Source organism: Rhinoderma darwinii, chromosome 1 (assembly GCF_050947455.1).
Source record: "Rhinoderma darwinii isolate aRhiDar2 chromosome 1, aRhiDar2.hap1, whole genome shotgun sequence".
Taxonomy (NCBI): Eukaryota; Metazoa; Chordata; class Amphibia; order Anura; family Rhinodermatidae; genus Rhinoderma; species Rhinoderma darwinii.
This window is the reverse complement of record NC_134687.1, coordinates 354,458,465-354,472,504: the sequence shown is the minus strand read 5'-3', so window position 1 is coordinate 354,472,504 and position 14,040 is coordinate 354,458,465. Positions and strand designations below refer to the sequence as shown.

General features: G+C 45.2%; 1 protein-coding gene across 3 annotated transcripts in view; it reads right to left on the bottom strand.

Moving 5' to 3' along the window:
• PSIP1 (PC4 and SRSF1 interacting protein 1) overlaps window positions 1–14,040 on the bottom strand; it is a 184,845-nt gene that overhangs the window by 122,473 nt on the left and 48,332 nt on the right. For all 3 annotated transcript variants that reach the window (XM_075826692.1, XM_075826707.1, XM_075826698.1), the window contains one exon: window positions 12,519–12,620. In XM_075826692.1, coding sequence (XP_075682807.1) covers window positions 12,519–12,620 — 102 coding nt within the window. The remainder of the gene's footprint in view (window positions 1–12,518; window positions 12,621–14,040) is intronic.

The window sequence follows — 14,040 nt, the reverse complement described above, 5'->3', positions numbered from 1 at the left end:
CAATCTCTCGCCAGAATGGTCTCAGGAAAGTGACCGTTCTTACCCGTAACGAGTCGCTTTCCTGTGTGGACATCATGACCTGGTTGGGAAGATACGGTGAGGTAGCAGAGATGCCACGGAAGAACTGCGATGAGTTTGGCATCTGGTCGGGAGCCTGGACGTTTATGGTCAAACTTAAGCGTCTGGGGCAGACGGTGTCCCACATACCATCATCTGCTTTCTTGGGAAGAGATCGAATCCTTGTCTTCTACCAGGGGCAGCCGAAGCTGTGTCACCGGTGTGGCGACCCCTCACACTTGAGCGCAAGCTGCACTGTGCAGAAGTGCGCTCATTGTGGGGGGGTAGGCCATCTGGCCGCATCGTGTGAGCAGATTAGGTGTAACCTGTGTGGTGACCTAGGTCACCCTTTCAGTCGGTGTCCGCGCTCAGTCGTCAATGTCTGTTCCAACCCTACGGAGAATGTAAGGAGGGAGGTCTCCGTGGGCGAGGGGGCGGACAGAGACGATAGAGCCCAAGAGCAAAGGATGAACGCCAGGAGGGGACCCCCTTCTCGTCAGAGAAGGGCGGAAAAACGCAGAAGGGAACGAGAGCTGAGGAGGACCCAGGAAACTGGGGACTCCTCTGGCTCGGACCTGGATGCCCCCCAGGATACTGATGCTCTTGGGGGGGCCGTACTGGACGAGGAGATAAGGAGGATAGAGAGAGAGCAGAGGGCTGAGGACTCCCAGTCCTCCCACTATGAAAGTGTGGAAGAGGAAGGGAGGTCACAGCCTAAAACAAAACAGGGGACACCGGGTAACATCAAAACAGGGCTAAAAAAATCTGGCCCTGCCCCGGCCAAGGAAGGCAAAACCTGCACCCCCCTGGTGTGCTCCCCCAACCGATACCGTGTTCTCATGGATATTCCAGACCCCCAGGCCGGGGGGGAGAGCACGGTAGGGAGTCTAGGAGTCGTTGAGCCTCCTCTTCTGCGGGGGCCACTGTCCCCGGGGGAGGGGGTCGGCCCGGACCCAGGAGATGAGAATGGGAGGGGGGTGGTGGAGGTTATGGACTCCTCAAAAACAAAAAAAAGAGGTAAAGAGGGTGAGGGGTCCTCCTCAGAGGAGAAAGCAAGGGGTGGGAAGAAGAAAACCGTCTAACTCAATCATTTATGATGGCGGCACCCACTCCGTTGACGCTGGCATCGATTAACGTTGCCAGCATTAAGTCGAATATGGCTAGATTTGCAGCCTTTGATTTTCTCGGCCGGGTTGAAGCTGACATTTTGTTTTTGCAGGAGACCAGACTGTCACTTTTGGCAGAGGTCGTGAAAGCTAGGAGGGAGTGGCGACGTGGGCCCTCCTACTGGTCTCTTGCGGCTGAGCCATATAGCGGGGTGGCGGTACTTTTTACCGCACCGGTCACATGCCGGCAGATGATCGAGTTAGAAATGGGGCGGTGCTTGATCTTAGATGTTCTCATGAGGGGACAAGAACTAAGACTCATTAACATCTACGGTCCCCAGACAAAGTGGGACCGGAAAAGTCTCTTCATGAGGATTAAGCCCTTCCTTTTTACAGGCCGACAAGTCATTTTTGGAGGGGACTTTAACACTGTCGTTAGGCCCCAAGACAGAGGAGGTTCCAGAAAGGTACTGGCCTATGATAGTGTCGAGTTGAATAGAATAGCTAGTGATGCTCGCCTGGAGGACATCCACATTCGGTATACCCCAGGCCACTCGGGGTTCACCTATCATAGTGGTAGTCGTAGGTCCAGGATAGACAGGTTTTTTTTAAAGGAGGACGCCATCTCTTCGGCAGTGTCCGTCGTTGAGGTGGAGTTCTCCGATCACTGTATGATTATTTTTTCTTTGAATGTTGCAGAGTCCCTCCAGATGGGAAGAGGTATATGGAGGCTGAATTCTACTCTCCTGGAAGAAGCAGAGATAAGACAGGCCTTCGAGGATTTTCTTCAGAGCCAGGTACCTTTATTGGATCTAGGTGGTACTAAGTCTGAGTGGTGGGAGGTGTTCAAAGAACGGGTGGCTGAGTTTTTCCGTCAGATCTCGTGCCTCAGGTCTATGAGCAGGTATCGCCTGTATCAAGACATGAGGAGGAAACTCGAACATCTAGTCTCAACCGGAGGTAGCCGTGAGGAAATCTCCGTGGTGAAAGCTCTGCTCAAAAGATGCCAATATGATAGGCACACGTCTTTGGTTCTTGAACGGGATTTCGGGAGGTACCGCTCGCCCGACCCTTACAAGAACTGCAAGATGTCAGTGAGTCGTAAGGTGGTGACAGGACTGGTAGATAGTACAGGCTCCCTGATGAGATCCAAATCAGGGATCCTGGAGGTCATCAGATCCTTTTATTCGCAGCTTTTGGGTGAGCAGGATCTAAACCGAGACGAAATGTCGGCTTTCCTGGCTGAAACCATCCCTGAGCCAGGAGCAGACCCCTCGCTTGGTGTTTTGACAGAGTCGATCAAGGAAGAGGAAGTGATGCTGGCGATTGATGGGTTGGCCATCAAAAAGTCGCCAGGCCCAGATGGCTTAACATCTGAGTTTTATAAGGCTTTTAAGGGAACCTTAGTTCCCCTCTTGACTGCGGTTTTTAATGAGTGCCTCTCCTCGGGCGCTCTGCCAAAGTCAATGGGCAAGTCGGCCTTGATCATTCTGTCAAAGGGTAAGGATTCGACCCGTATTGAGAACTGGCGTCCCATAGCGCTCCTCAATACGGACAGAAAGGTTCTCGCAAAAGTACTGTTTAATCGGCTGGTGAAGTTTGCACCCCGGCTCCTTTCGTCGGCCCAGCATTGCTCTGTTCCAGGCCGCAGCACCTTTAGTGCTGTCCTCAGTGTCAGAGAGGCAGTGGAGCAGGGACATTCTGGCCGATGGGAGGGGTACATGCTGTCCTTGGATCAGGCCAAAGCTTTTGACCGGGTGAATCACAAGTACCTATGGTCAGTCCTTCTGAGGTATGGCCTACCGGGTGAGTTTGTTAATTGGCTCCAGACCCTATACGCTGGGGCTGAGTCTTTTGCACTGGTGAACGGTTGGACTGGAACCCCCTTTGAGGTTGGGTCTGGTGTCCGCCAGGGTTGTCCCTTAAGCCCCTTGCTGTATGTTTTCGCGATCGACCCCTTTCTTAGGCGGCTCGATCGTGGGCCATTGGCGGGGGTGGGGATGGACTTGGAGGAGCCGGAAGCCACTCAGAGGGTGGTTGCGTACGCGGATGACGTCACTATCTTTGTCTCCTCGAGAGGGGAGGCAGAGTGGGTGATGTCAGAAGTTGAGCGCTACTCACGGGCATCTGGGTCCAGGATCAACCGGGACAAGTGTGAAAGTCTCTGGCTGGGGGGAGGGGATCCTAGTTTTGATCTCCCGGACACCCTCCCAGAGCCCAAAGGGTCTGCTAAAATCTTAGGCATTGAATTTGGCCCGGGTGATTACCCCAAGAAAAACTGGGAAGGTAGGCTATCAATAGCTGCCCAGAAGGTTGGCCAATGGAAGGGATGGTCTTTGTCCCTTAGGGAAAGGGTTCACCTGGCCAAGGCTTACCTGATGCCCATGTTGCTCTACCTTGGCAGCGTGTGCATGTTGCCAGAGCCTCTCTGGACTCGGGTCTATAGCCTGTTCTTCCAACTGTTATGGGGAAACAGGCTTAACCTAATCAAGAGGGAGGTTACTTACCTACCGAGGAAACTAGGTGGGTTAGGTATGGTTAACCCAGTGGTGTTTCTAGTAAACACCTTCATTAAAATTAATTTGGCGAACCTCTTTGAAAGAGAAAGGGCTCCTCTGTGGATATCCTCCTGCAGGGGATGGTTTCGGCCTTTCTTCCAGGAATGGGAGACAGGAGGCCAAGCGAAAGACCTGCGTGTACCCCATGGGCACCTCCCGGCTTATGCCGCCCCGGTTCTGAAGGTTGTTCGTCGGTGGGGTCTGGAGGCGAGGGAGATCAAGACCATGTCGAGAAAATTTCTTGACAGAAAGGTCTTGTTGACCTGCTTCCAGAAGCCCCTGGCGCTCAGGGACTGCCCAAGTAGCGACCTCGGGGTGGGATTAAAACTTTTAAACTCTGTGAGGATTCCCCAGAAGTTTTGGGATCTGGCTTGGCGCTGCTTCCATGGGAGGCTGTATGTAAGGGGCAATCTGAAGTTTAGAAACTCCGATGAAAGAGGTTGTCCTCGGGAGGAGTGCGATGACACGCTGGAAAGCATGGACCATTTCTTGCTTCAGTGTCCCTTCAATGCAGAGGTTTACAAACGGGTGGGTGCCTCCATCGGTTGGCCCGGTCTGACCAACCTCTCCTACGCTGGTTGGGCCTATGGGGCATTCGGAGACCTGGGTGGAAGGGATCATTGCACTTCTTTTTTAGTTAGTTTAGTGATCAGGTATTTCACGTGGAACGCACGGTGCTTAGTATCGACTCAGTGTAAAATCCTCCTGGAGGACGAGGTGTGTAGGAATATCATGGGTGACCTGGTGAAGGTCCGGTCTCTGGAGGTTGAGAAACTGGGTGCATCCAAGGCCTCTCGACTTTGGAGGGGCTTCAATTTTAGGGTGCCCTAGGTGGAACCAACCTTCAGGGGGAGGGGAGGGAGTGCCCCTGGGTATTAGACTGGAGGTGGGGGTCTGCACCTGGCCATGACACCGGGAAATAGCGATAGGGACAGAATGAGAGACAGCAGGAGGGACAGATTAGTTTATAAAGTAATAAGGGATAGAGATAGGGCAAGCAGGATAGGTTTAGCGATAGGGACCGGGGTGGTGGTTGGGGGTTGGCTTTGGCCTCTGGGCTGGTGCTCTAGGGGGGCTTTCCTCTCTCTCTCCTCTGGTGATGGGCTGAGTAAGCACAAGTAGGTTTTTGTTTTGAGCTTTTTGGAGACAGAAAAAGGGCTTACAAGCAGCCAAACTTAGGTTTTCGGGTTTATGTATATAGTATGGTATTTGGTTATAGTTATGTGTCGATATGGTGTATAGGTGTATGCATGGGTTTGTGTGAATGTTTAGGTAAGACGGGCAGTAGATAGGTGGGGTGGGGGGCCTGGGGGTGTGCCCAGCCTGATTCTGGACTACGTGGACGTGAGGAGGACATGAGACGTGGCATCGGGCTGGTTGGGTGATGTGTTGGGTGGTGGGGGCCAGCATCTGAACTATGCGGACATGGAAGGACATGAGGCGTGATGCTGGTTGGGGGAGGTGATGGGTGGTGATGGATAAGGTAGTATGTACAGGGTTAGTTATGAATGTGGATAAGTTAATAAAAAGGAAAAAAAAAAATATATATACAAAAAAAAAAAATAAATAAAAAATACAAATTTAAAAAATAAAAAAAAAGAAAAAAAAAAAATTCTTTTTTTGGGGGTTTGTTTTGTTGTTTTTTATGTTTTGTTCTTTTCTTTTCATTTACATGGTGCACTGAAGTAAGTGCACCATGGGATGGTAACTTTTATTTTTAGAGTTTATTATTATTATTATTATTATTATTATTTTGTTTATTTTTATTGTGATTATTATTTATTTTGTTTTATATATGTGGTGTTTTTTTTTTAGGGGGCCATTGGTTGGCACATGGTTTTTAAGAGTATGTTGTATATAGTGTTATAGTTATGTTTTCTTGGGGTTGGGGGGGTTTAGGTGTGTGTATGAATGAGTATGGGATTATAGTTATGTATGCATGGGGATTTATGTAAGAAGGGCCAGGCTGGGTAAATTGTACAGAAATGTACATAAGTTTTGTTTTGTTGTGTTTGTTTTGTAAATACCGTTTATTTTGTAATGTTTTATATTTTTCTATTAAAAGAGTACCAGAGAAATGCAACTCAATATTTATTGCCCAGGTTCTGCAGTTTTAGGAAATATCCCACATGTGGCTCTAGTGTGCTACTGGACTGAAGCACCGGCCTCAGAAGCAAAGGAGCACCTGGTGGATTTTGGGTCTCCTTTTTATTAGAATATATTTTAGGCACCATGTCAGCTTTGAACAGGTCTTGTGGAACTAAAACAGTGGAAACCCCCCAAAAGTGACCCCATTTGAGAAACTACACCCCTCGAGGAATTTATATAGGGGTGTAGCAAGCATTTTGACCGGCCAGTTTTTTTGCAAAAATGTTTGGAACTAGGCCATGAAAATGAAAATCTAAATTTTTTCAAATAAAATGTAGGTTTAGCTAATTTTTTTTCATTTACAAAAGAACTAAAGTAGAAAAAGCACCATAAAATTTGTAAAGAAATTTCTCCCGAGTAAAACAATACCCCACATGTAGTAATAAAAGGCTGTTTGGACACACGGCGAGGCTGAGAAGGGAAAGAGCGCAATTTGGCTTTTGGAACTCAAATTTAGCAGGAATGGTTTGCGGAGGCCATGTCACATTTACAAAGCCCCTGAGGGGATAAAACAGTGGAAAACCCCAACAAGTGACCCCATTTTGGAAACTACACCCCATGAGGAAATTATCTAGGAGTACAGTGAGCAGTTTGACCCCACAGGTGTTTTACAGAACTTATTGGAAGTAGGCCGTAAAAATGAAAATCTACATTTTTTTAAATAAAATGTAGGTTTAGGTTTTTTTTTTCATTTCCACAAGGACTGAAGGAGAAAAAGCACCATAAAATTAGTAAAGCAACTTCTCCCGAGTAAAACAATACCCCACATGTGGTCATAAACGGCTGTTTGGACACACGGTAGGGCTCAGAATGGAACTAGCACCATTTGGATTTTGGATAGTGTCTGGGCGCCATGTCACATTTGCTGAGCCCCTGTAGTACTAGTACAGTGGAAACACCCCAAAATTGACTCCATTTGGGAAACTGCACCTCCTGAGGAATCATCTAGGGGTATAGTGAAAATTTTGATCCCAAAAGGTTTTTTGCTGAATTAATTAGAATTAAGCCATGAAAATGAAAAATAATTTTTTTTTCCAACAAGATGTCGTTTTAGATCAACATTTTTAATTTTTACAAGGAATAGAGAAGAAAAAGCACCCCAACATTTGTAAAGTAATTTCTCCCGAGTACGGTAACACCACATATGTGGTTATAATCGGCTGTTGACCTATATGGGAGCATTCAGAAGAAAAGGAGCGGTATTTATCTTTTGGAGCGTAGATTTTGCTGGAATGGTTTGCGGACGCCATGTTGCATTTGCAAAACCCCTGATGTACCAAACAAAAGTGACCCCGTTTTAGAAACTACACCCCTAAAGGCATTTATCAAGGGATGTAGTGAGAATTTAGACTCCACAGGTGTTTTTCAGAAATGAATACGCAGTGGATGGTGCAAAGTGAAAATTGCAATTTTTCCACTGATCTGCCCATTCACCGCACAAGATGTTGTGCCCCTAGAGAATCTTACCCCATAAATTGTTAAGCGGGTTCTCCCGGGTATGGTAATGCCTTACTTGTGGCCATAAATTGCTGTTTGGGCACGCTGTAGGGCTAAGAAGGGAAAGACCGCCATTTTGAGCATGGATTTTGCTTGGTAGTTTTGTTTGAGTTTTGCTGGTATTCAGTTTATAATGTGGGGGTATATGTAATCTGTGCGGAGTAGATCAGGGCATAATAAGAGGGTATAATAATGGGGTAAATAATACAATTATCCATAGATGTGTGTTACGCTGTGAAGCGATCCGTTATGCACAGGCCAGTGTCACGCTGATAAACGGTTTTCTTTCTCACTCCCCTTCTGTAACGCTCTGCACCTTTTGGGGACTTTTTCTCCTTCCTAGTTTGGGAAATAATGCTAGGAAAGTTTTGCGCTGGTATAATACGGGCACCCTCGCTTCCAGCGGATGTGCGATGTCCCTTCCCTTTCCTAGTTCCTAAATACTAGGGCCCTGAAACTGCAGGAATGTTCCCCTCCGGCCTGCGCATTGAGATGTTATTTCATCACCGCATTACTAGTGCCGTAACTTTTTTGTTTTTCAGTTGATTGGGCGGTGTGCGGGCTTGTTTTTTGCGAGACGGGCTGTAGATTTCATTGGTACCATTTTGGAACACATACGACTTTTTGATCACTTTTTATTTCATTTTTTGGTAAAGGAAATTACCAAAAACAAGCAATTCTGGAATCGTTTTTTATTGTTTTTTTTATCGGCATCCACAGTGCGCCCTAAATTACATGTTAGCTTTATTCTGTGGGTCGATACGATTACGGCGATACCAAATTTATATAGTTTTTTTATGTATTGCGGCTTTTGCACAACAAAATCACTTTTTTTATAAAATCATTTGTTTTCTGTGTCGCCATATTCTAAGACACATAACGTTATTATTTTTGAGTGCACAAAGCGGTGTGTGGGATTATTTTTTGCGGGACGGATTGCCGTTTTTATTGGTACTATTTTGGAGTAAATGTGACTTTTTGATCACTTTTTATAGCATTTTTTGGAAGGAGATGTGACCTAAAAACAAAGATTCTGGCGTTGTTTTTCATGTTTTTTTTTTACGGCGTTCACCGTGCGGGATAAATTACATAATAGTTTTGTAGTTTGGGTCGTTACGGACGCGGCGATACCAATTATGTATAGTTTATTTAATTTTTACGGTTTTTCCCATAATAAAAGACTTACTATGGGAAAAAAGTCAGTTTAGCTTTATTTTTATTTGAAATGTGTGTGTTTTTATTGTTTTACCACATTTTTATTCACTTTTTTTTACTTTTCTGACTTGTCCCACTAGGGGACATGAGGGCCTGATGCCCCGATCGCTACTCTAATACACTGCACTACATACGTAGTGCAGTGTATTAGCGCTGTCAGTTATTCACTGACAGCAAGCCTATGAGGACACGCCGAAGGCGGGTCCTCATCGGCTCCCGTACAAGGCAGACTCGGACGCCATTTTCTGGCGTCCGATTGCCACAGCAACCCAGCGATTGCATCACTGGGTTGCCGATCGGGTGAAAACCTATCAGATGCTGCGCTCTATTGAGCGCAGCATCTGAGGGGTTAATCTGCCGGATCGGAGAGTAGCTCCGGTCCTGGCAGTTACAGGAGGGTGCCAGCTGTATAATACAGCTGTCACCCCGCGGTGACGGTGCCGGCTCTGCTTCTGAGCCCGCACAATCACTGCGCCGTACATGTACGGCGCTTTGCGGGAAGCACCTCCCGACAGCGCCGTACATGTACGGCGCATGTCGGGAAGGGGTTAATAAGGTTTTTTCGGCAGGATTTTTTACGCAGTGTGTGGATTAGGTGTTCAAATCTCATCCACACTGCGGCTACTGTACTATGCTGTGGATTTTCCGCAATATCTGTTGCAGAAATTTTGCATCATATACACGGCTTGTGTTCCTATCCTAAGAGCGGAATCTGCCCCAAGACAGAGCAGCATCCTTTTTTAGGACTGTTTTTTTCTGCTGACTGAACAAAAAGATGAATAAAAAAAAGCCTCAGATTTCTTATAGAAATTAATGTGAGACAAATTTAGGGTGATTTTTTACGCCGATTCGGACACTGAAAAAAATCACAAAATGAGCGTAAATAATGTGAGGATTTGAGACAGCACACTTGTCTACATATACAGGTGTGTGTATATGTGTTGAAAAACAACAAAACTGAACCAACCAATTTTTGGCTACAAATTAAATTGGGAACTCTATAGGTATGCACGTAGTTTTCCAATCCCCTATTTCAAACTGACTGCGTTCACACATCTCGGTCAAATCGCATGTTTTGCTGTGATTTTAACCAGTTCAGGACCGGGCTATTTTGAGCCTTCAGGACCAGACACCGCTTAGCCATTTTTAGCACGCGTTCGTTAAATGGCTATAACTTTATTTGTTGGGCTAACGACGTGAGTTCTGCGATATTTTTTCCGTAGACCATGCAAGTTTCTGTTTTTATACACATCCTTTTTGCAGTTTTAGAATTTTTATTCATAAAGTTTGAAAATAGTAAAATAAAAAAAAATAAAAAAGCTTTTTTACGTTTCAGCTATTTTTTTCTTGGTAATAACATCGTTTTACCCTAAAATAGAGCTTTTATTTGTGAGTCATTTTCTACCGTAAATTTTAATATATTACATGTCTATATTAGGGTAATTGGGTCAGCGCTAGAAAAAAAAATAAAAAAATTGGCGGGGTGGAAAGTTTTTTTGGCGTGGGTATTTTGTGTATTTATTTTTAATTGTTTTTTGCACTTTACTATTTTTTTTATTACTATTGTCTGTCCCTCAAAGGTCAAAAAAGGCCTTTGGGGAACTTTATATATATTTTTTCTTTTTACACCATCTTTTTCACTGTAACTGGAGCTGCACAGCAGCCCCAGTTACAGGGGAAATCAGCCCTCTCATAGTGACGATTGTCACCAATAGGGCTGTGCTGGGTCTAGTAAGACCCAGCAGCAGTCTGTCAGTAACGGCACCCGGCAATCATGTAACCAGTCACATGATCACCGGGAGCAAGAGAGACAGCGGCGCGGCCGCTGCCTCTATTCCTATACACAGCGTTCATTGAGCGCTGTGTACATGTCATCAGAGAAGACAGAAGCAGCGAAAGATGCTTCTATCCTCTCCTCAGGGTCCCCGGGCAGTCACTGACAGCCGGAGACCCGACATTCAGCTGCCCGATCGCTCGGGCAGCAAGTTAAAAGTCGGGCCGTAAAAAGTCTATGGCTCGGGTTTTAAGGACCCTGACCGCTGGCCGTAAAAAGACAGCCAGCGGTCGGGAACCAGTTGAAGAGAACCTTTCACCTCCCCATACATGTGGAGCATGTAATGGGGAGGGCTGCACAAACCCTGGGGCGCTTTCCATTTTTTTTTTCTACCTCACTCAGTCATTTAGATATCAGTGTCGTTATATTTGGCGCCCAATATTTAAATAACCCCCTGAACAGTCAACGGGGTGTGTACTGGCAAGGGGGCGTGTTACTATGGCTGTGACACTCTCCAATCAGTACTGGCAAGGGGGCGTCACTGCTACGGACAGTGTAAGAGCTGCGGAGCACTTATACGGTCCATAGCAGAGACACGCCCCCTTGCCAGTTCGGCAGACACAGTACAAGACCGATCTCTCACAAGAGCTGGGCGCGCACATGCGTGCTCTCCTCTCCACAGCTCTTACACTGTCCGTAGCAGAGACACGCCCCCTTGCCAGTTCAGGTGAAAAGACTGATCTTCAAAGCTGAAGAGAGAGAGTGCACTTTCTCTGCTCGCTCTTTGTGGCACGGTCCATATCTGATTGGACAGTGTCACAGCCATAGTAACACGCCCCTTGCCAGTACACGCCCTGTTGACTGTTCAGGGGGTTATTTAAATACCGGGCGGCAAATATAACGGGACCGATATCTAAATAACGGAGGTAGAAAAAAAAATGGAAAGTGCCCCAGGGTTTGTGCAGCCCTCCCCATTACATGCTGCATATGTATGGGGAGGTGAAAGGTTCTCTAAGAAAAAAAATCAAAGCAAAGCCGCTCCATTTTGCTGCGATTCTGTGAAAATCACAGCAGAAAGCACAAATTGACTGGAACGTGTGACACGCCCTAATCCTGAACAATAATCGCAATTCCCAAAACGTAATCGAATGCGGCAACTAACCCGGTTGTTTTTTTTAGTGCAGCTCGTTAGTTAGAAAATACATCTTCCTCCACTGGCAGTCGCCATAAACATTACTTACTGACAAACCTTTTTCATCCATCAGAAATTGTTCTCTAGTGATAATAGTCATCACTATGGCACCATGAACACGATTGTGCCCGTAATTATGGGCACGGACGGGCTCCCGTTATGCAGTATGGGAGAACGGTCCGTAAAATTTAAAAAAACAGGACGTCCTATTTTTTCGGAAAGTTTCTACAGTATGGACACCTTCCCGTAAGCATACGTAAAGGTGTCAGTTGGCCATAGAAACAAATGGGCCCATAATTACACGCAATTTTACGGTCGTGTGCATGGGGCCTATGACTGTAGCGCGTAACCGGTTTCGCTAAAGAAGTGGTCAGCGAATTAAACGCTAATGATCGGGTACAAAGTCTAAAATGTACAAACTTTATGTTTACATGGTGCAAGTATTTGACGCCGCAATCTGGGTCATAACGCCAGGGTCATGGAGTCAATAAACTGCCTAATTGGACACAGAGTGGCAATTAGATGAGCTACTGCTCATTTTCTTACTACTTTTCAGAGAAAAAAAATAAATAAATAAATAGACTACCTCATATGTAACAATCAGAGAGCAAGAATGCACTCCGATAAGAGGGCGATATCAGTCATACAAGGACTGGAGGATGACACTGCCAACACCTTCCCCTGCTGGCCCCCCCTCCTCTCCTCCTCCACACAGGCTGTAAATATATGCAGCTCCCAATTCAACCTGCTCTAACTCAGAGCTTTAGCGATGATCCAGCCTGACATACAAGATGTACAAATGATCTAATATACTGAAGGGCAAGTTAAAAAAAACAAAACATATTTCTTATTTTACACTACATTTTAATCAGTTTTGTTGCATCCCAGTTTATTACCTTTATTTTTTTTTTGTATAACTGCACAGATTTACAATCACAGTACTTTGTCATACTAACTACATTATAACTTACAGTATTGCCAGTATGGTCAACCAGATCATCCTTTGAAGTATTTAAATCTTTCTCTGGAGACCCAAGTCCACTGGAAGATGTATCAGAATGTTTGCTTGAAGGCTGTTATTAAAAAAACATACAAAAAAAAATTAAAAACAATTACAAGTAGAAAAAAAAAAAAAACTTTACAATTTTAGATTTACCATAACAAAAAAAAAATTAAAAAAAATAAATAGAAAAGCAATACGATTACTGCCTATACTGGCCAAGTGAAAGGGTTATTCGATTATTCAAATAGGAAACCATACAATTTTCTAATATACATGTATTAAAATACTGTTTTCAGAACTTTAAGTTTGCCCCATCCCTGCACAGTCTAATTAAATAAACCACAATACCACTGTTATGGAATAAATATATGTATAATGTATCTGGGACCTCAATGAGTGCAATGCTGAAGAGAAGAACATGTATTAGAATATATGTTGGGTATTATTGAATGGTAATGGAATAGATTTGCAGACATTCTGTAGATAGTAGAAATTGGGGCCCGTACAAGGACTTACCAGACACTAAGGAGTCTGTTTATATGATGTTTGAGTTTTGGGCATACAGCCAAGATAGATAAGGACCAGACACCAGATTAACAACTAGATATAAGAACAATGTACATAGAGACATAAATCACGAGGGAAGAAACCACAAGAATGTAAATGATTCATGTGTGTCTGCACGTAGTCATGTGATATTTTTACTATATAAACTCTGTGTCTCTGCAAATAAATTTAGAATGATTTTTACTTTGAGAAACGTCTCAGTGTATCTGTTACTTCTCCGAGCTCGCACCCCCCCCCCACCTGATTTGAACCTGCATGGAGATCAAGGCGTAAAGTGACCTCATTGCGATCACACCACTATAAGGCCTCATTGACATGAGCGCATCAGATTTACGCGCGTGAATCTTGTCCGTGTGTGTTGCGTTATGCATCAGTGTGCTTTGCGAGTGGAATGAGTTATTCGCAAAGCATTTTTTTAAATGGAATTGATATGCAAATCACACACGGATGTGCATCCGTGTGCAGTGTGTGGTTTTCACGCACCCATTGACTTCAACTGGCGCGTAGGTGCGTGAAAACGCTCCAATATAGGACATGCAGTGAGTATCATGCAGCGGACTCTCGCAGTATAAACAATGTCTGCCATCGTAATCGGCTCTACTGTGCATGCGACGACTAAGATCTAAGAAAGCGTGCCGGTTCACTACACTACGGGGCCAGGTGTGAACTCGCCGAGTACGCTGCCTGGCCCATGTCAATCACAGCAAACAGGGAGAGGGGGGGGGGTTGAACAGGGCAATGACACACTAGCATTTTTGGTGCAACGGACATGCCCTCATTGAACCGAAATGCTAATTTGAATAAACTTAATGTGTTTTTAATTCAAAGCAGACACCGTGGGGAATAAGGAAAACACATTTTAAAATCAGGTTAGCATGATCCATATTACCGCTACTTCAAAACGAAGTTCTGGCGTTAGACTC